Here is a 22,918-nt window from a genome sequence, read left to right on the forward strand (position 1 = left end):
TCTGCTGTGTAGGCCCTGTGTTGAACAGATGTCGCGGACGCTGATACTGTCCCTGCGCTGAGCGGGAACAAATTACAGACCCATACATACACAACAACAACAACACACACATACACACTCAAATACACACCCATGCTAGAAATATAACCTTCAGATTACAGATGGCCCCTATCAGAGGCTGCCGGCTGGATTTGCAAGATGTAAATACTGAGGGGGTAATCCAGAGCGGGGCAGAGGGGGTATAACACGGGGCAGAACGGGCAGATGGCAGATGTGTGTGCATATGTGTGTGCGTGTGTGTGTGTGTGTGTGTGTGTGTGTGAGGGGTAATGTTGAGCATGCAGAGCCACTGACATTTGGATTATGGTAGTCTATTTTGATGTGCTGCATATGGACCTGTAGTGGTTTGTTCCCGACATAGGCCTTAACATGAAACAACCCTGATTTTTTTTCACCTGCTTTTGCTCATGATGTGTCATGGGAAAAGGATGCAAACTTTCATTATTTGTTAAAGGAGGCCTGCCTTGAAATCAAATTTGAGTAGCATGTTACTATATTAAGTCAAGTAAGAGAATGTAAGCGCTTGCTTTTGACTTTCAACTTCACATTCCTGGCGATGTGTGCAGAGTGATATCAATGAGAAGACGGAAAAAAAGCTCAAACTCAGAAAGAATGAAAAAGGGCAAACTGTGTTGTCATATGAATGAGGCCTCGTTTAATTCTCCCACTGGCAGAGGTCACAAGCCAATCGCTCTGGCACTCTATGATACTGTGTGTGTGCCATCCTGGGGAATGTTTTTTTTCTCCTGCACATCCTTTGTCATTCACCTCCTCCTCTACCCCTCCTTCCTCCCGTCCCTTACACCCTTTTCGTCCTTGCCATAATTTCATCTCTTTGCACGTCATTAGCAAGCTGGCGCCTAATGAATTTCTTATCTCTCTGAATTCAGTGGCTGTTGTGATAACGTTTATTGTGTTAGGTTTTACTATTTCCCCACGTCGGAGGCAGGGGCGTGCATGTGTGAAAGAGAGTGAGGGGAAAACAGAAATGGTGAGAAAGGCAAATATTTGGAGAGAAAGATGGGAAGAAACAAAGAAAGCTCTTACACATACTGGGATTGTTTTACTTTATACCGATATTTAAGTTTAAATGAAAGTATTACAAAGTGAAAGTGTGCCCCGGCCGTAGTGGCTGAACCATTTTGGAAAGAGACCTCAGAGGCAAAGAAAAGAAATAAATCCACTGATTGGAAACTGATACACTGAGGAATAGGAGGAAAAGAAGCTTAGACATGATTAAACAAGGAGAGAAAAAAAGAGTAAAAGGACGTTTCTGTGGCAGATGGAGGAGTTCTGGTCTGCTACTAATGTTCCTCGGAAGACTTAAAGTCCTGGAAAGAGGTTAGTACGCACACACTGGCCAATCACACACACACATGCACACTGTTAGCTCAGTAAAGGTGTTAGAGGGGACTCCTGTAAACATCACCAACCCCCTACTGGCTTTCCCTCAGCAGTAGTTAGTGACTTAGTGACCCGTGCACCCCCCTTACACACCGACACCAGCCCTTGTATTAGCGCATGGTCGATCCAAAGTGTCACCTCACTAACTATGGACACACACACACACACACACACACACACACACACACACACACACACACTCACACTCACACTCACACACACACACACACACACACACACACACACACACACACTCACTTACTCGCTGCAAGTGTTAAGCACATTCTTCTGACACCTTTCCTGATAACAGAAAGCGTGCCGGGTGTGATGTGAGGGGGGAGAGGGAGAGAGGGGATGAGTGAGGAGAGGGAGATTGGATGAAGAGCTAATAGCAGTCGTGTCACACTGTCAGCATTAGCGTAATGTGGTGTCAAAACAGGGCTTCATTGAGCACTTGAGCTGTATTATAATGTTCAATAGTATCGTAGACTGGTTTTGCTTGAGGATATGATTTTACGCTGGATAACATTAGGTTGATTAGTCTCTTAAGGAATAAATAACCCAACAGCATATATTATTTGAAAAATACAAACAAAGTGCGTTACATTAAAGGTTTGAAATTGTCAGGTGAACAAATAAAAATATCACAGTGAATTTATTTACAAGGAAAGTCATAAAAGTAATTTCAGAAAGCCATGATCATGTTCAAACTTTGTTTCAATCATAATAACTTTTCTTGCCCGTCTCACATAGATTGTTTTGAAGCCAAAAGTTGGTGGGTGCCACATTGGAAATGCTGAACTCGACCTAACTTCTGTAGAGCTATTGGGAGGTAAAGAGGCGGGCTTTGAGCCTCCTAGCCAACAGCTAATGTTCCCACCTGTCAATCAGTTCAGCTATGCTTCTCATAATGGAATGTTATGAAAAAATTCACCCCCCATACAGTGTGTCTTCCGATCGAGATATGAGCTGTCCAGACTACACTCGTTTTTTGTAAGAAGTGGCATAAAAGTAAGGCACCAGATTCCAGGTATTCGGGGCCACATCCAACTCCAAAATGAGATACCTTCTGTTCACTACCACCTGCTGCAGCTTCACTTTCTCACTGCGCAGTTTTGATGGAGGGATCTGGAGCCTTTTCTCTCCATTTTTTTTTATAGTTATATTTTTTTTCTGGCATTTTGGCCTTTAATGGATAGGGCGGCTGAAGAGTGACAGGGAACGCAGGGAGCCGAGAGTGGGGGAAGACATGCAGCAAATGGTTGAGGCCGGGAGTTGAACATGGGAACACTGCAACAAGCATAGCCTTTGTATATGGGCTGTGTGCTTAGACTGCGAGACCAATGACACCCCTCCCTACATTTTTTAAAAAGAGCACTCAGTCTCCTTCTGAAATTAAGTCAAAAAGCAATTTGAATATGTAATAATAATTACAGTGTATCAGTTTACGTGAAATATAAGGGGTTGTTCTGGACAAGTGACAATACTACAGTGTTCAGGTTCTTTTCTTAGCTGTGTCACTTTAATGCCATCATTGCTAACTTTCAGCCTTAACTTGTTTCTTTCTGGCTATGACATTCCAGCAAAAGTGCATTTACTGATCTATATTCCTACAATCCTCCTGACAGAAGTTATTCAAACCCCAAAATGCGGGAGAAAATATTTAAAATTTTGGATGTTGAAGGTAAATAATACAAATAATAAAAGAGTAAACTGTTCAAGAGTGTTAAACTTGGAGACCCTTTGGTAAAGGAAACAAATGGTAAAATAGAATAATTGTGAAATGGTATTTATTCTGTCTTTAACGTGTTTTTGGTCTAAGAAAAAGTTCTGCCATTTGGAAAGCTGTGTCTGGGAGGAACAGCCTCACACTGCACACAGGGGCGTATCTAAAATATACAGATGTGGTCATAAACAACAGCTGGGAGAGTCAAAGCCAGCGGTAGGGACACTTACAATTGAGTTAAAAGTAAAAGTTGTCCGTTCAAGGGTTGGGGTAAATGAGTGTTGAGTCGGATTATGTGTTTTTTCTTGTGTTTGATTGGCAACAGTGCTGCTGACACCTTGGCGTTGCAAGGTGTTGTTAAAGTTGTTTGCTGAGATGTTGTGAAATTTAGGTGAGTATACCAGAGGCCAGCCAAGTAGACCAGGTATGGTTTTTGCTGGCTAAAATGGTGTCCCCCTTTGTTTTTAAATGTGTTTTGTTGGGAAGATGTGAATGGAGTATTTTGGTACCATAAAGGTTGAGGAGTGACCAACCGAACATCAACTCATTGCTGATAATAATGCATGAAAAACATAAAATGTATGTGTACTGCTTGCTCTGAGTCAGTGGGACAGCTTTACTTCAACACTCATAAGGTATATTTACATGAAAGTCTTTATGGCTTCTGGTGTCACAGTCATGTCTTTATTAATACTGTTCCAGTTACAGTGTCTGTAGCGTCTGATCTTTGAAGTCACCAGTACCCATCAAATAAATCAGATAAGTCTCTAAAAAATAACTTGAAGACAGTGTGATGTCAGACACTAAATTACCCTCTGCTGTTTCAGGGGTCAGGGGATATATTAGCAGTGCTTTTCAGTGTCAAACAAATTAGGCTTGTGTGCTCTGACCTCTTTGAAGGCAGGAAAGAAAGAACACGTTATTCTCCAATCGATATGTTGAAGGACAGCATGCAATGACTGTGAGGAGAAGTGACACATGCACACATGGGCGTAAATCTCTCCTGAAATAAAGGTCAGAAGGAGGTAAGCTGTGTGTTACTTCAACCCAAGTTGAGGTTGTGAAGAGGGGACGACGTCTCCGGAGAGGCTAACACTAGCTTTTATGCTTTTTTTCCAAAGTAAAATTCCACTTTGAAGCAGTTTTACATCTAGTGGCTGAGGAAAGGATTAATTTGAAGATGCAGTAAGGGCCAGTTTAAAGCAAGTTAAAGGCCTCAAATGAGCAATTTTTGGTTCTCTTTCATTTAAAATATAGAGAGCGTGTATTTATGAGCACATGGACACAGGCCATGCCAATCCTCATTTGAGAAATCTTTATATGCACAGATCTCCTAATAAATCTCATGATCTTTTATCCTTCTGCAAAAGAAGCACTCACACCTCTCATTCAGTTCTGCACCAGCAGCTCAGACAGCTATTGTACACGGAGTAGCGAGCCTATACAAGGACCCAGAAGCTTCATTACACTCATGGTCTCATCGCACTTACACCCAGCCAGAAAGCAGCCACCGTGTTGTTCTGCACCTCTCTGCTTGCCAACTTGTCCACATGTCCTGGGCAGGGCTGGAGTGGGCGCAGCCTGCGGAGAGACGCTTAACTGCCTCAGCAGGAGCATCAGGAGCGCAATTCTGCTAGCTGTCCCCGCACATATGGCCCTGTTTTTCATTTTTGGGTGTAAACAGAGGAAAGGAAATGAGTAAGCAGGGACCTAGGGCTGAGGAATGAATGAGGAGAAGGTGACAAGAAGACAGGAGGACAGGAGGACAGGATAAAATGGAGAGGTTCAGACAAAGAGACTGAGAAGGAGGTGGAGAAACTAGAATTGCAAGAAATGAGTAATTGAGGGAGATAGAGAGAAAAGGGTTGAGTGAGTGTGAAATGTGAGAAGAGAGTTTAATTTGTTTTTCGGTGGTGTCGTGCCGTCACACAAATGTGTTTACCAGCCCCTACTTTGCCATTAGTGACACTCGGGTGCTCCTGTAGAAGAAACCAAATAGGTTCATAACTGCCTCATGTATTCTCCAAATGTCCCCATAGCTCCCCGTCTGTTGGACTGTGTCTGTCCGTATGTCTCCTCTCCTCACTTCATCCATCCTCTGTCTCTGTCTCGCTCGATCTCTCGTCTTTTTCTGCTTTTTTATTTCGTCTCTCGTTGTCTGTTCCCTCCTTGTGTTCAGTCCTTCTCTAAGTTTGAACCGCGGCCTGCTGTGGTGATAGAAGGCTGACCCAGAAGTGCCACGATGCAATGAGTGGTCGTCGGGTGGACAGCATGCAAATGAGAGCGAGCAGGATGGATACAGAGTCTGTCCCACTTAGGGATGGATTCCTTTGATGGATGTGGCCTCCCAAGTTGCCTTTGTGTGGTGCCTCTTCGGATGAGACAGTCTACAGAGGGCAAATGTTAGCATCATTACCCTTTGACAGTACTCAAAACAAGCCCATATCAGCCAGGAAAATAAGAACTGCTCTTGTTACCAATGGGAGGTAGAACTGAAAGGCAAAGACAGGAGGTACAGTTCTATTTTTGAGGCTCTACCTTTGCACAGCTGTCCTTAGATCTAACAGCTAACATCAGATTATAAATACGCCAATAATTATACTGCTGCCATGGTCACCAAAGACAAAGTAGATACTTTGGGTGCCATAAACATATGGGGTTAGATTTCCTGGCAGTTGTCAATAGCTGTCGAAATATTTCACTCTGGTCCAAGGTAGGGAACCACAATGACTCACATACTGACATTGCTAACACGATAGCCACACTGCTAGCCTGGCAGAAACATGGCCACAAATTCATACCCAACTAACTTGAAAATATAGCATATAGTGTGCAATATTTATCCACGTATCCAGCTGTAATTGTCTCTAAATTGTGGGTAAATGGTTGTAAAAGCTCTCACAGAGTGAGATGTCAATGTGTGTAGCTGTCAGTAGCTTTTTCAATGGTGCACATTATCTGACAAATTTTAGCGTGACACACAGACATCTAAATTATGTTGTGCCAAGTCACTAAATGGTCATTTGTTTCCCCTGCTAACTAAACATCTTCTTGAGTCCTTACACCAAATCTGATGTTGAAAAATATCCTCCCAGCTTGAAAGATTTACAGTAATTTGTGGCTTGTCGCTCTACATCTTTTATGTCATACGTTTTCCTTTAAATACTGAAGCACTGCAGCCTGTCCGTCCTCTGACACTGTCACTCACCTTCATACAGTATTACCTCTGACTTTAGAACACTTTTGTCTCTCAACCTGGCTGCCTTCATCTCCTTTGTCTTTGTCATAATAGCCTCAGATCCATCTTGCTGCTGTCCTCCGCAGACCTGCATTATGTCCTTTAGAAGCCTGCAAAGGCCACTGTGTCTCTGCCAGCACAGTGGCTCGCTCTCTCTTAACCTACCCCAGCTCTCATACACACTGCTTTCACTCCCATTGGCCTCTCCATCTTCACTTCCTCAAGGCTGGGACTGACATTATGTGAGGACTGTACAGTAAATCCAAATAAGATGAACTGTAAGTCAAAAGTAAGTGCCAGGGATGACTTGTGAAAAATGACATGGAGATAAGAACAGTGAAAGTAACTTGACTGATAAGGGTTGCCGGTTCTGTGGAAGAAATTTTCAATATGCTTTTGATAATGATTGATGAATTTAATAAGGTATTTTTCACCATACAAATATCCAAGAAGACATGCAAATTATCAACAGTCTTTTTGAAGGAGGAGAATTTTGCATTACTCTCTTAGTCTCTTGCATATTGACAAGGGTTCCAAAATTATAACTCTAGAGATAATTTGCTCAAATAAGCACAAAATCTGTTCAGGATTCAGATGTTCTTGACTTCCTTGAATGAACTAAAATTGAGTGATCCTATCTTCATTGAGCAAACAATCATTTAAAAAGTGTTCTTGTCTTACTGCAAAACTTTGAACCGTTAATTCCAAATAAATCATTAGAAAATCTCTTTCTGGTTCAGGTTCGTACGGCTGTCATAAGCCACAGTGCAGCCTCCATTTGACTTACTATTCACAGTGAAACTGAGACTCACTGATTAACAGGCACTCCTCAGATTCCTCAAACAGATCGTTGGTTTCCGTCAGAGAAATGTCCTCTGGGCCAAGTCATGAATGTGCTCTCACGTCGACATATGGGAGGGGCTAATATTCACTTAGCTTTTGGCCTGAATTCGCACTCAATAGTCAACAAGTGACACAATGTAAATATTGTCTTCATTTATTTTGTCACTTGAAGCAACCTTGAGGCGAAAAATCTGTCTACACCATTTCTCGCTGTGGCTGCTGTCCAGGATTTATAGATACTAACAGACATCTTCTAATTTTTGTAAAAAGTGCTGAAGAGTGAGCAGAAAGTACTCTCTATTATGTTTCAGCAGCTTAAGCAGCTTGATATCAGACGGAATGACACAAACAGGGAAGGTGGATTGAATCCAATGGTCAACACAGAGAGAGTAGGAGCAAAGAGCGACAGTCAGAGGTCTTTTTGAGTCAACAACCGGCTTTGCTTCGTTGACTTAAAGTGTTGACTTAAAGGACGAACATGGAATAAAAGAAGATGGAAAAAGGCAAAGGAGGGAGTGAAATATGGTGGGAAATATCAAATGAAAAAAAATCTGTTCTGTGGGTGCGTGTTGCCATCTGTATTTCTGCATGTATGTGTTTCCTGTGCAAGAACCTGAAGCTGTGTCCTTGGATGTATGAGTGAAAGTGTCTGCATTGGTGTGTGTCAGCCTCGGTGAATGTATGTGTGTTTGTGCATGTCTGCGGTGGTGGTGGGAGAGAGGGGGGGTAGGTTGTGTGTGCCTTGGGAGCAGCTTGTGAATGGAGGGATTTAGGAGGGAAAAGTTGGAGCAGAAAGCTGCTGGAGGTAATCTTGTGGCCTACAGCTGATAACAGCTTTCCACCTGGAGCCTCTTAACAAACTGCTGGACCACCATCAATCAACCACATGTCCTTCACACACACACAGAGAGAGAGAGAGAGAGAGAGAGAGAGAGAGAGAGAGAGAGAGAGAGAGAGAGAGAGAGAGAGAGAGAAGGGGGGGAGCACATGGAGAGGGAAGTGGTTGAACTTTTGAGCACAGTTATGACGTTACACAATGATCAGACCATTTTACCACAGTTATCCCAAAAGCACATGCATACTTCAAACATTTTGCTTACATAAACACTACCAGTTCATACTCAAAGGGGACACACAAACAATTACCAATGCAAATTTAAATGACTTGTAACATAAAGTACTCCACAGCTTGTGAAAACGGCTCTGTAAGGTTTTTTTGTCGCCCTCGAGGGAGCCGGAAAATATTTCTTCAAGTGACATCCCTGGAGTATCTCAGCCTGGGCTTGAAAATTAGTCTTTTGACACAGAGCCTGTGTCACAAATTGGCTGTGTAAGGGCAAAAAATGAGGGGTTATCTTGGGCTTTGCTGCTTTGATTTGACCATTTTGTAGAAGTCTGCTGCTCATAAAAGCATGAATATGCACTAAATTAAATGTGTGATACATCATATTGCCGTGCCTAAAAACTCTATGTTGTCAGTATCTAGGGGCCTGTAGTTTGAATAACTTGTGTGTTTATAGAGATAAAACAGTCTGAATTTAAAGACGACTCTGAAGTCTTGTATAAAAGATATAACATTTAACATTTCCTTTAAATATCAAAAACAGACTTGACATATGTGGACTCAAATTGTATTTTTTGAGTTGTGTGCTCGTTATTTTAAATGTTTCCAATAATTTGCAAACCCCTCAAAAATCAATGATCTTATTCATACAAATTTGAACAGTGAAGATGGAAGCGGCAAACTGTTTAAAGGCTGGCCCACACTAAAATATTTAAAAATCTGAACAGATGTTGAAAGCGTAAGAGACCCCACACGATAGAAAAATTAATAGTTTTGCCCCTATAGTGTGTGGATGGCCACAATATGACCAACAGTACACCACACGCAAACAGATTCTGAACAACAACACTCAGATCCAAACATGGTGAACTTCAGGAAGCTACAATGCACAAACTGTTCTGATTTTCTTGTAGTGTGTACCCTGCTTAAGTTAGCTTTTGTTAATTGCTGCTTCAACTGTTTGGATTTTTTTAATTTTGGGGTGTTTATGCCTTTTTTAGAGAGGATATGACAGTGGATTAAGTAGGAAAATGGGAAACAGGGTGGGAATTGACATACTGGAAAGGGGCCGCAGGTTGAAATCGAACCCAGGCTGCCTGTGTGAGGATTACAGCCTCTGTGCACGGGGCTTGTGATCCAGCCACTACGACAAACAGGTTCCCAAACTGCTGCTTTATCTTAAGAAAGACATTATGACTTGAATAAAAATTGCAGATTGTAACTTCAATGTATGTCTGAAATATAACATTGTCTGCAAACATAGTTTAATTTGTGTTGAAAGTTGTGTAACAATTAAGACAACAACTCTCATGATCCAGCAGTACTTCACAACATCATAAAGCAGATGTTTAGTTTTGACTGAGTGACCTCTAAAAGCAGAAATAACATACTGTGCCTTTAAATCACAATTCCAGTGTGAGTGTAAATTACTAGAGATGGAATTCACTCAAATGTAATGCCTGAGATGCATGCAGAGAAATATCATCCCTAGAGTTAATTTGGATGCATGTGTTAGTACAACACAACTTGGTGTGTGTGTGTGTGTGTGTGTGTGTGCTCTCACATTTCTCGCTTGGTGGGGCCATACCACCGGTAGCCCACCAACGGTATGAGGCCATGAATCCTTGTGGGGCCAAAATGCTGGACCCCAAACCGTTTATTGATTTAAAATAGCTTAGGAGCCTTCCCTGATACTCCTCATGCTTTTTTTTTACTTGGCCCACAAGGTGACAAAAAGTGGAAATGTGGGTGTGAAGTGTGTGTGCTTTCTGAACCCCTAGAGGATTGTTCATGCCACTGCAGCATGACACACACTTCCTGAAGTGTGTGTCATATTAGCCAATGAGACGCCTTTAACATCAAGCGTCATAGTCTCGCGGGATTTTACAGGATTTTGATTGTGAGCTGAAGCACTTGTCATAACAACACAGAGCGATGCGCTGTACTGACTGAAGAACTTTGCACATAAGGTAAGTTTATTTTGAGTTTCCTTTTTTTAAAATTCATTTTTTTTGACTGTGTAGACTTTTGTGCGACTACAAGAAACGATTCTCCTTAAAAATATATAAAAAGTACCATTCTATATAGATTGCTAATTTTAGCTGCTAAAATTAGCAGCTAGATCACTGAATGCTAATTGCTAGCTACAGGTTGCTAGTTTTTATTTTATTTTACATAAACTTCATTAATATTTTAAAATGTATTACATAAAACAGAAGAATATGGGAGTACTGATAGCATTGTTCCCTGAAATACAACTATGTCAGACTGTTTGCTTGCTTCTGTTAGCTAAAGCTAGTTAGCTGCTAACCAATAGCTTTGGAGACTGTCTGTGCTTTCACTTGCATACAGCCTGCCATTTTAATTTATGACAATGCAGTGAACCCTACATTGAAATTTGGTCATAATTCAATATAAATGGTGTTTTGATTTAATTAGGGTATATATATATGGTCCAGTTGGTACATGGATTAAAACATGAATGATAGTTGGATGGATATTGTCACCTGAAATACAACTATGTCAGACTGTTTGCTTGCGTCTGTTAGCTGAAGCTAGTTAGCTGCTAACCAATAGCTTTGGAGACTGTCTGTGCTTTCACTTGCATACAGCCTGCCATTTTAATTTATGACAATGCAGTGAACCCTACATTGAAATTTGATCATAATTTAATATAAATGTTGTTTTGATGTAATTAGGGTATATATATGTTCCAGTTGGTACATGGATTACAACATGAATGATAGTTGGATGGATATTGTCACCTTGGGCATAAATTACATTGTCATCATTTCATATTGAACTCCTCGATGGGATACATTTAGTTATTTTGAGAGCTATTACATTTAAAAACATATAAATAAGATGGACCTACTTTCTGTGTTTCACTTCTCTACATGCTCAGGGCATGTGGATGCTCTGAGCATGTAGAGAAGTGATGTGGATGCTCTGAGCGGGCCCCGTGTGTCATGCGCGCAGCCGAGCACATGGCTAATTAAGCCCGTGAATATTCATGAGATACCCGAGGGGAAGACGGTGGAATAGTCTATCGTGATACCTAAAGTGCGGAGTTTCAACGTGGTGTCTAACGTTAAAAGACGTCAGGTGAGCTATTAGATCAATGTGTTGTTGCCGTTTTCTGAGGGGATACTCGCGTCGTACTTTACTATGAAAGTGTTGATTTATGGTAGAAACTGTTGTGCTAAGCTACGAGCTAACGTACAGGTGATTTACAACTAAGTGCTGATAGTGTTCAACGCAGGCTTGTATTTTGCAACTGACTGCGTTTGAAGGGGCCATCCGACCACACGTAACGTAATGTTTGAGTGGTACAAAGGTTCACATATTGCCAGACAAAGCATTGTAACACAAACTCTGTGCTTCGGTATATGCTAAATGCTCCACGGCAGGCTCGGGCCTAGTCAGGTAAACAACCTGTGGTCCGAGCCAACCTTTAAAGTGTAACACGAGTTATGAAATAATCAACCGATGTAATTATTCAGGGGTGATGATCTATGTGGAGGAGTCACAGTAGTTGAAGCATGTATACAAAATAGCGATACTCGTACCACATGTTATGTTCTCATAATTGAGAAAATAAATAAATAAAATACGGTGCGAAGCTACTCTGATAACTTTGCAACGAATATCACAAACCTTCGAACATAAATATGTCTCATTGAAATCACTAAGTTAGTTAATGACCATCTGTTTTCTCATATAGCACAGCTGTGTAATGATATAAAAATATTTTCACAGAGCCATGATGTCCAAAAGGAAGTCCAGGATAAAGCCTGTCGAAGATGCAATGTCGTACATTCTGTCTTCCAGAGACAAGCCATGGTTTGCAGAAAGATTTATCAACAATATCAAAGGTATGACCTCAAGCCCTTTTGGTAGCTGCAAATTACAGCAGTGCATTTCTAAATACTATTCATTAACACACACATTTAGAATGAAGAAATATTTAAGCTACTTGTCAGAAGATATCTTACAGAAAAAACTGTCTTCAATCTGCTGTTTTGTTAAAATCCAATGCATTCAGGTATAGGCATGTCTAAATAAGCTTGACTTCCATCAGAGAAGTTTCAAGTACACACTGGTGAAATCAAATATAGCCGGTTTGAGTTATTATTTTTATTTCTGCTGTATTTATAGTGTCCAGCACATTCAAATACCATTAAGGTAGGTGCTAGACCAATAGAAGACAGTAATGAAAATGTAAAAAGGACTGAACACTGCAACTGTCAGGCATATTCAGAGGTTACATTTTAAGTTAATGCGCAGAATTAGTTAAGCAAACAGAGAGCCTAAATACAGACTCGTGGGTCACATGGTTAACACATGATGGTCATGCATTCAATTTGGCTAATAACTAGATAAAGTCATCTCTTTATTTAAGATGGTATGTTTCCAGAGCATTTAGGAAACGAAATACAGCTCACAGATCTTCCCAAAGGAGGGGGACGACATATTAATCTGGGGTCAGCTCAAGGGAGCTACAGAGTACAGACTTTTTTTCATGCTGTATGGGAAAGGTTAAGGCAACTTGGTATGTCTTTCACTGAAGTTTATTTAATTCTGTGTCCTTGTAGGAAGAGGAGTGTTTGCTACCGAACCAATTGAGCAAGGCTCTTTTGTGTTGGAGTACAGTGGTGAATTCATATCAGTGGAAGAATGCCGATCAAGGCACTACTCAGAGACACAGAGTACATTCCTGTATGAATTTGATTGGCAGAAACGCCAGTGGTGGTAAGTATATGAGATGTATTTTTAGTAGCAATTAGGGTTTTCTTGTTTAGACCTGAAACATATTTAAATATGTATAAATTAACGAGTAAAATGTTAGACTTAATGTGCTTTAAATCTTAAGTGGCTCTTCAAATAAAACTGTGAAGATACACTTTATAAAAGTTGATATTTGAGTAGCACTTAGTTTGATGTATTGTTTTTGTTTATCTTTTAGTATTGATGCATCCAAAGAAGATGGGTCCCTTGGAAGATTAGTGAATGACAACCACACATCTCCAAACTGCATCATGAAAAAAGTTATAGTAAACAACAAGCCACATTTGTGTCTGTTTGCTGTGAAGAACATAGAAATAGGAAGTGAACTTGATTACAACTATGGTGATTCAAAATGGCCATGGCGTAACAAGGTGAGCTTGTTAGATCATGCATTGGTCACACTATATGATTTTTAAAGATGTTAAGTTCACTTCACACAACTTAGGTCTTGTAATTGAGAATCTTTGAGTCATAGTAAGACCAGTGTCCAAAGTGTATTTTTCTAAGAAGAAATAGTGACATGGGAAGTTCCTGAAACTGGTTAATGGCTGTATTTGAAGACCAGTAGTTCTTGTAATACATTTGTGGGCTGTCTACATTGAACATATCAGGTATACAGACCATTCCTAAAGCAACTGCTGCATCGTGCTTCATTCTAATTAATGAAACTGTCTACACAAGGCTGAAACCAGCACTTAAAAAGTGGTGTGTTGGTGCTAAAGAGATCTGCGTTACAAACATAAAAATAGTCAAGTCTTCTATTTCCATTTTTACATGAGATTTTACATAGAGATGGATCATAAAGTCATGTCTCTTTTATATTATAGATTAAAAAGTAGTGACATGCTGTTTCAAAGACAGTTTTATGTGAGCAAACTTTTGTGACCTATAAATATGTCCAGACTCATGATTCCTGTCAGAGCTCACTGTCATCTTGTTCTATATCTAAACACCAGGTGACATACAAGCAGGCTCCTGCAGCAGAAGAAGAAGAAGAGATGGCTGTGCTTCCTGTTAATCTATCTTCCCGTGATGATGATGATGATGATGATGATGATGCTAGCCCAAAGGTAATGGAAAGAATGAATGTGTTTGAGTTCAGTACAGGGTACACTATTAACTTGACAGACTAGTTTCTATTTGAATGCCATTTGGTCACACACACGTTTCAGTTCATGTCCTCATGGGGCCCTGTATGTTACTCTTCATGCAAAGGATTTTTCCAACTTTTCTCTTCCACACACACACAAGTTTCAGTTCATGTCCTCATGGGGTCCTCCGTATGAACTGCTTTTTTAGTGATTGTGAACCTACAGGAAAACACTTCTCATCATCAAAACTTAAGTATTTACACTACAAATAATGCACTTTCTGAGCCGCTGCATACTGAAGAAAATATATTGAAGTGAGATCCCATTTTAGGCCTCTTTTGTGATGTCATGATAGGGAGACCTCTAAGAATGACCCTCATGGGGTCCTCCGTATGAACTGCTTTTTTAGTGATTGTGAACCTACAGGAAAACACTTCTCACCATCAGAACTTAAGTATTTACACTACAAATAATGCACTTTCTGAGCTGCTGCATACTGAAGAAAATATTTTGAAGTGAGATCCCATTTTGGGCCTCTTTTGTGATGTCATGATAGGGAGACCTCTAAGAATAACCTTCATGGGGCCCTCACATCTTGTTCTATATCTAAACACCAGGTGACATACAAGCAGGCTCCTGCAGCAGCAGAAGAAGAGATGGCTGTGCTTCCTGTTAATCTATCTTCCCACGATGATGATGATGATGCTAGCCCAAAGGTAATGGAAAGAATGAATGTGTTTGAGTTCTGTACAGGGTACACTATTAACTTGACAGACTAGTTTCTATTTGAATGCCATTTGGTCACACACATGTTTCAGTTCATGTCCTCATGGGGCCCTGTATGTTACTCTTCATGCAAAGGATTTTTCCAACTTTTCTCTTCCACACACACACAAGTTTCAGTTCATGTCCTCATGGGGCCCTCCGTATGAACTGCTTTTTTAGTGATTGTGAACCTACAGGAAAACACTTCTCACCATCAAAACTTAAGTATTTACACTACAAATAATGCACTTTCTGAGCTGCTGCATACTGAAGAAAATATTTTGAAGTGAGATCCCATTTTAGGCCTCTTTTGTGATGTCATGATAGGGAGACCTCTAAGAATGACCCTCATGGGGCCCTAACATCTTGTCCTATATCTAAACACCAGGTGACATACAAGCAGGCTCCTGCAGCAGCAGAAGAAGAGATGGCTGTGCTTCCTGTTAATCTATCTTCCCACGATGATGATGATGATGCTAGCCCAAAGGTAATGGAAAGAATGAATGTGTTTGAGTTCAGTACAGGGTACACTATTAACTTGACAGACTAGTTTCTATTTGACTGCCATTTGGTCACACACACACACAAGTTTCAGTTCATGTCCTCATGGGGTCCTCCGTATGAACTGCTTTTTTAGTGATTGTGAACCTACAGGAAAACACTTCTCACCATCAAAACTTAAGTATTTACACTACAAGTAATGCACTTTCTGAGCTGCTGCATACTGAAGAAAATATATTGAAGTGAGATCCCATTTTGGGCCTCTTTTGTGATGTCATGATAGGGAGACCTCTAAGAATGACCCTCATGGGGCCCATTATGTGGATCTCTCTTTCTGTAATTATTTCTCAATGGGTGACACCTCTCACTATTAAAGTTACCATAATTATTCCCTGTTCTTATTTTACACTTTCTAAACTGCTGCATGATGAAGAAAACTTTTTGGAATAAGAACTGTGCAGCCTCTTTTCTGATGTTGTGAGAGTTTATGAGACTCCTAGAAAAATAATTCTGTATGGCTAAAAGTTTTATGCTTATTAGAAAAATCTCATCACATACGCAAAACTTTCTAACTCTTGAATATTTTTACGTCCAGGAATATATCTTTTAGCTTTTTGTCGATACTGAGGGACTGTTGTACTAAAGGATTGGGCAACTTTTGCACTTTTTGAAAAAACAGGCTTTTTCATAATTACCTGTGCCTCATTACAAATAACAGCTAAATCACAAACACTGGTGCTAACAGCCCAGCACAGTTGGAGTGAAATATGTATAGTCTGCTTGTGGTAACTGCACCGCAGTGTTTATAAGAGATGTTATGCTCAACCCACCTGATTATTTTGTCTTTTATGATGTTTAGGAATTTACTGTCGGAGGATCATCCCTGGTGGATTATTCCGACAGTGATGAAAGCAATGAGAATTGTTTAAATGACCAGCCATTGGGTCCACACTGTGATGAAGTTGTTCCAAAGTTGAGAAGGACAAAAAGCATTCTGGTATGCCCTTGACACTTAAAATACCAATAATTTATTGATCAGTCATTTACCCTTTTAATCTTTTCCCTGTAATTGATTTTGATAAATGCAAACAAAAATGTATAACCGCACCATAATATCACTCTGCAGATGAAAACAGTTCCAGATTTTTCTGATGATCTCTACGATTCAAGTGATGACGGTACAGAGGGCCCTTCAACTCAGTCCAAGTCTGAGATGGCTTCACAAAGGGTGAGTGGAGGCTGTTGCTGTCTTGAAAGACTCTTTGTTATTGCTCTGTATTATCACTTAAAGGTTAAAACCTTCCAAACTGAATACCTCTTTTACTAACTGCACTGTCAGACATACATATAATTGGTCAGATAGTCATAATTGCACGTCTGTTGCTCTAGTTGGTGAGCTTGGTGTTGTTTTTTTGTAGGTGCTGCCCTTTTAGTCGTAAATATTCATTCCATTCATATTTTCTCAAACATTTCAGTACATTTCTGCAAACAGTGTGCCTTTTTAATTCTTACCTCCACATTTGACAACATATTGGGATAAATTTACTAAATTTTTCTGACATAACTAGAGTATTTCCTTCTAACATTTAGGTTTGTATCACTAAACAAAAAGAGATAACCTTCACCCAACACAACTCTCATTTGTAGATGGAGACATTACAAGATTTTTTGTCAACCTCTTAGTGATTCAAATGAGAGTATTGTGGAAGAAACCGATGATGCGGATTCCATAAAGGACCATTCCGATGTGCAATCAGACATTGAAGTTGTTCCAAAGCTGAGAAGGACAAAAAGCATTCAGGTATGGCTCTGACACTTTAACTGCCAATAACTAGGACATGGGGGCCTAGTGGGTGTTGGGTATGTGTTTTCTTCTGCAATTCATGAGGTATTCCTGTAAGTCTCTTGTGGATGCTGCTGAGAAGCTCCTGTCCCTGTCTGATGATCTTGTTACTTGTCCTCACAATCTTGTTCAAGGGGTTCAGTTCAGCACTTATTGAACCAAACCACACTGGGTTGTTAAAGGGTTGATAAAGGTTCCACAAAGCATCCATAGAAAGCTCAGAATACTTTTGGCTGGCCAAGAAACTCTAGAATAACAGTTTACTGCTGCTCTTCAGAATAAGCTTGTCGTTGATGGGGTTGACAAGATATCTACACCCTTAAACATGCTTAGTTTTACTGCCCTTTACCTCCAATGTCAGTTATAGTCGAGCTCCGAACAGGCATCTGCTTATATTGTCAGGAACAGGGGCTTTATTCACATGTATTCTCTTGAGCACCCCCTCAATATCCCTTGGGTGAAAACTCTACATATATCAGTGTAAGCAGGCACGTTGTACACAAGGTTGGTACTCAGTTCCTCCCACTCCAGTTTGAAGCTGTGCATAGTTTGGACTTCAGTGTTTGGAAGGCCAGCAAATGTCTTAACACCTTTCCAGAGATCCCTGGTTTTGGCCTCTCGGAAAACCTTTGTCTGATAATTCCTGTACTATTTCATTATTTAGCCTGCCTTGAATAAGTTCAGCCTCAGTCCTGTTGCCTGAAGCAAAAGCTGATTTCTTTTTTGTGTCTTTCAAATTGTTAGTGGTCCTGGATTCTTATCATTATCACTTTTAATACAATAACTATGTGTTCACAAAGATAATATAATTTGTGAGAACATCAATAGCTTCTGCCATACTTGTCTGGGAGATGAGCATTTCCCAGTCAGTGCACTCATTGTCTTGCAAGGTCTCAGTGGCCTCCTCATTGCACGATTGCTTTTTAAAAATGGCCTCTCTTTGTACACAGTTGCTAGCATTACAGAGGCACAGGAGTCAGAAGATGAGGACAGTATGATGTCACTGCCAGCCAGCACCTCTGCAGCGTCTGCCCAAAACCAGAGAAGTTCTGCAAAAACTAGAGGTGAGCTGAGAAGAATAAGGCAGGTTAATGGACGAATTCTGTCCATTTATCTGTAAAAGACACAGTCACCATGTAATAATTATATAATTCTATAAAATCTTTACTGTCTATCACTACAATTTCATAGTTGTCACAATGACAAAACAAGGTATGCAAAGACCAAAATGCAGCCAGCTTACTGAGAGCTACTTTATATTCATATTTTAGTCAATAGCTGTCTTGTTTATTTGTTTAAACTATTTTCTGTTATCAGAAGCCAGGATGGCAGAAGCCCAGGAATCAGAAGATGAGGCAAGCACCGCATCACTGCAAAAAAGCATCCCTACAGCGTCTGCCCAAAACCATAGGAGGAAGTTTGCAAAAAAGAGAAGTAAGTTAAGAAGAACAAGGCAGGTTATTTGACTGTGTGACATTTAATATGCAACTTTAAGGCCTAGTGTGTAGTAAGCTAGATAGATGGAGAACACAAAAAAACCAAAAAACTTCTAGCAGACCAAGTTAGCCTGTAACTATCTGTTGCAATCAGAGGTGCAGGAACTAAATCCACTAAATTTAATTCTCAACAAAATTTGTTCTTGTTTTTTCATAACTCTGACTTGTTTCCTTTATGAAATGGTTGGTCATACTTTTCTTTTCACTGCAAAAGTCATTAAATTCATCAAAATAGTGAATGAACAGATATGCAATCCCACAAACTGTGGGTTGCTAAGTCAAAGGAATAGACACATTTAAGTTTCATGTAGTTGTGGATTGTGAATGTGTATTGTGATTTATAGACAAGCTTGAAGCTCTGGTATCTGCATCATGGTATCACATAGGCTACACGGATTTCTATTATATGATAAAGTTTTAAGGCTGTGAAAACCACAGGTGAGGGAGGGAGATAGCCCTAAATATGCATGTATTTAAAGCTAGGAGAACTGTGGTGAGTTGTGGGATTAAACAGATTTGTTAATTATCTGTAAAATCCTCCATGTTGAAAAGCTTCAACATTTTGTTCCCAAGTTTTTTAACTGATATTAAGATATCTTTGAATCAAGGAAAAAATACAAGCTCACTAAATGGCTGAAATAAGTTCACCAAAACAATTGAAAAGTGAGATTTGAACCAAGAAAGACTTGGGTCGCCATCTTGGACATGCCTAGTGTAATAAAATGTGGTCAGACATGTTAAACCTATTGGATTTACAGTTATCTTTACCTTATGCAGTAGAAAGAATAGCTTCACTTCAGAAAATATATAAAGTAAATTCACCTAATGACTGCCATTGATATACAGTATAAGCTCTACACGCTTTGGGGAAACACTCTCCTTTGAGTCCCTGTTAGTATTCAGCAGTCTCATCTTTGTTGTGCTTTAAGTAACTAGAGCACAATGTCTATGAGTTGAATTAAAAAGCCAATTACAGCAGTTTAAAACCAGAAATCCCTCAGCTGAATTCTAACTTGGAGCCATAGATCTGGAAACATGTTTATAATTACTTTAACTTGGACTACATCATTTTATCAGTTTATTTTCTCTTAATACTTGACACAGCATAGCTTACTTAAACTACTCAGTTTACTTGCCTCACCTGCGCTGAATTCTGTAATGCATGTGTGGGGGACCAGGGTAAGGCTGTCTGGGTAAGTCACAAAAGTCGTGGGTTATGTTTTGCGTGTGGCAGTGGAAACACTGCACACCCAGTAGGTAGGACAGTGACATGGGATTAACTTGATTCCTTTTAAGATGTTTTGTCTATTTGGTGAATTATTTCATGGATGAATTCAGTGACTAAAAGGGAAATGAAGGACATCATTTTAATAAAGGGGACATGTCAGAAGTTCTGAACACAGGTAGGAGTACAACAAAAACTGAAGCCTTTTTGATTTTTTTTTCTGCATGTGGATGAACAACACTTTGCATTTGTGAACATTCATTAGCACATAGTAGGGTCTACAGCCAGAAGCTCAGCATGAAGAGTATAGACCACCTCCTTCACAGGGTCATCATTGGTATGGCACTACTGTCAGCCTGGGAACTAAAATGACTGCATAATATTTTAAATCTGGGGTTGACTAAACCATGGATAAGCTAACTTAAAAGACCTCCATCACCTTGGGTTTATTAGGTTTTAGTTCTGTGACACCTAGTGGGTTGTGTGTAAAAGAGCTATAAGGCACCCATTTAGTTAATGGTTGGTAAAACTATGTATATTTTTCTGACTGTGGGAGAGTCCTGTATGGTCTCTCAACCAAGTCAGTACTTCATTGGATGACCAATGGAATCAATCTGATATTGTTTCAGTTCTAGTTATGATTTAAAATTCTCAAAACTCTGTAACTTGTCCTTTTTATGCCCATTTAGGTAAACAAACTGCTGTTAAAAGAAACTGGACACCAGAAGAATGTGCTGCAGTACGACGACATTTAAAGAAATTCATTGTGATGGCGCAAGTCCCAGGGAAGGAGGACTGTCAGCGCTGCATCACTGCAGAACCTCAAGCTCTGAAGAGCCGAGACTGGAGGGCAGTGAAATACTTTATTAAAAATCGAATTTCTTCTCTGCGAAGAAAAATAGAGTGAAAGTGTTTCACTGAACAGGGTAAAAGATAGGCTAGTAGGAGGAAGTTCTATAATATTTGACATAGCCCTACTGGAAGCAAAACAAAGCTCAACAATGTTTTTATATTCTCTGAAGTCTCACACATATAAAATAGATTCTTGCATTATGACATAAACTGAGCTCAGGTGCACCAATGTCCCACTCAGTCTGGCTGTATTTATTCCTGAAATGATTTAGGGAATGTGTTACAGTAGTCATAAATTTAACCACTTTATGTTAAAATATGTTTATATCATAATCTACTTCATATAGCTGAGACTTAAGAGGATCTGAAAACATGTTTGTGCTCTGTTTTACCTCCGGTAAGGACGTCTCAAATACTAAAGCACGTCAAAGTCTCCAATGTTATCATGTTTTTATGTTATTATGTTGTGTTTTTATCAACACAAGGAGCTGTCAGACTGTTTTCCTGTTATCAAAGCTCATTGAAATACTCAGCACTTGATTTGCAGCATTAACAGTTATCTGCATACATGTTATCAGTTATTACATTATGAGAAAATTATAACATAAACTAAGCATGCAGCAATTTTTTTTGTACTTTTTTCTCAAAATAACAAAACTCTGGCTTACTTTATATTATAACTTTTTAATAATGTAGCTTATTTCATCAGGCACATTACGCTGTTGTAATGTAATGTGTTTATTGTTTTGTAGTATGTTCAGATTATAACATAATGAGCTTTTATTACACTAAAGTAATTGCATTATGTGTAGTTAATTACATTTTTTAAGTTAAATACACAATGTGTAGTTGTTGTTTTAGCCATTGCCTCCAGTCATCATAAGTTGGTTTAGACAGAGCTGTTTTTGTTGTTAACTTTACTCAGACCTTAGTTTGTATTATTAACATTTAAAATGCAAATATTGTCTGACAGTCACTCTGTCTTTATCCACAAACAACACATGCTCACTGAAGACAAAATGTGTTGCAGAGTTCATTTTAGGGAATGTTTTCTGTAAAAAAAATGACCGATGGTAGTTCCAGAATGAAAAATGTTAACCTTAAATAAGATAAAGGGGTTCGTTTGTCAAGAAAAGTCACCATACTTTAGAGAGTTTTCAGCGGGTGATTGTTTTTTAATCATCACTTCACTGCCGTGTCTACCTAATGTGAGGAGAGGAGATGCAGGATGTAAATCTGAATGTAAACCTCTGATGCAGCCCTGCACTTGGTTTGGTAATAAAAAACAAACTAAAGAAACAACTGATATCTCCATTTAGTTAATGGTCCCTGCTAAGATATAAAGGCTAGAAATATTTGTGTGTGTGTGGAAGTGGATCCCACAAGTGACGAATGCTAGAAACGGGGTCCCATAAGTAGCCAAAAAACTAGCACAGAGAAAAAAGTTTAGAATTTGGATTAACTGAAGTCACTGAAAATTTTGTTAATTTTTTTTAAGCTTGCCTGATTTTTTACAGCAGTCTGGGACCACTGGAAAGGGTGGGTCCCACAATTGGGTAAAAAACTTGGGGCCCCGCAAAGTGGCAAATACGAGTATGTGTGTGTGTGTGTGTGTGTGTATGTGTGTGTGTGTGTGTGTGTGTGTGTGTGTGTGTGTGTGTGTGTGTGTGTGTGTGTGTGTCAGTGTGCACATCTGTCTGTTTCTGGCCTAATGGGCCTTCAGCCCTTGCATTGCTGACAGAAAATCAATGACCTCCTCTGTAGGCCCGATACTGCTACCTCTGTGAATGGGGCGAGCCAGAGAGAGAGAGAGAGAGAGAAAGAGAGAGAGAGAGAGGAGATGAGGGCTGGTGGACAGCTGACCCACTGAAACGCTATGGATTCATGTCTGTGGCTTATGACAGAGCTGTCACACATCTTCTTTCACTGAATCTTGATTTCCATTGTGCAGCTTTAATCTTCTGGGGTTCTGGTGCTTGCACACAAGCTTGTGGACTCTGACAACACACAGATTAGTACAACA

General features: G+C 39.8%; 1 protein-coding gene across 7 annotated transcripts; it reads left to right on the top strand.

Annotated features, from left to right (window-relative positions):
- The first annotated feature begins 9,905 nt into the window (after positions 1 to 9,905).
- Positions 9,906 to 22,197, top strand: LOC117805743 (histone-lysine N-methyltransferase, H3 lysine-36 specific-like). Of its 7 annotated transcripts, none has more exons than XM_034674271.1 (12): positions 9,906 to 10,304; positions 12,094 to 12,209; positions 12,930 to 13,086; positions 13,301 to 13,493; positions 14,079 to 14,192; positions 14,831 to 14,929; positions 15,367 to 15,465; positions 16,339 to 16,476; positions 16,606 to 16,707; positions 18,273 to 18,386; positions 18,640 to 18,756; positions 20,733 to 22,197. In XM_034674271.1, exons 2-10 carry the CDS (start codon positions 12,098 to 12,100, stop codon positions 18,318 to 18,320), a joined length of 1,062 nt encoding a protein of 353 aa, XP_034530162.1. In that variant the 5' UTR covers positions 9,906 to 10,304; positions 12,094 to 12,097; the 3' UTR covers positions 18,321 to 18,386; positions 18,640 to 18,756; positions 20,733 to 22,197. The 7 variants fall into 7 exon arrangements, with proteins under 7 accessions (XP_034530162.1, XP_034530161.1, XP_034530165.1 ...); XM_034674270.1 differs by lacking the exon at positions 9,906 to 10,304 and adding an exon at positions 11,066 to 11,439; XM_034674274.1 differs by lacking the exons at positions 9,906 to 10,304; positions 15,367 to 15,465 and adding an exon at positions 11,066 to 11,439.
- The last annotated feature ends 721 nt before the right edge of the window (positions 22,198 to 22,918 follow it).

This window comes from Notolabrus celidotus, chromosome 22 (genome assembly GCF_009762535.1).
Source record: "Notolabrus celidotus isolate fNotCel1 chromosome 22, fNotCel1.pri, whole genome shotgun sequence".
In the NCBI taxonomy this organism is placed as follows: Eukaryota; Metazoa; Chordata; class Actinopteri; order Labriformes; family Labridae; genus Notolabrus; species Notolabrus celidotus.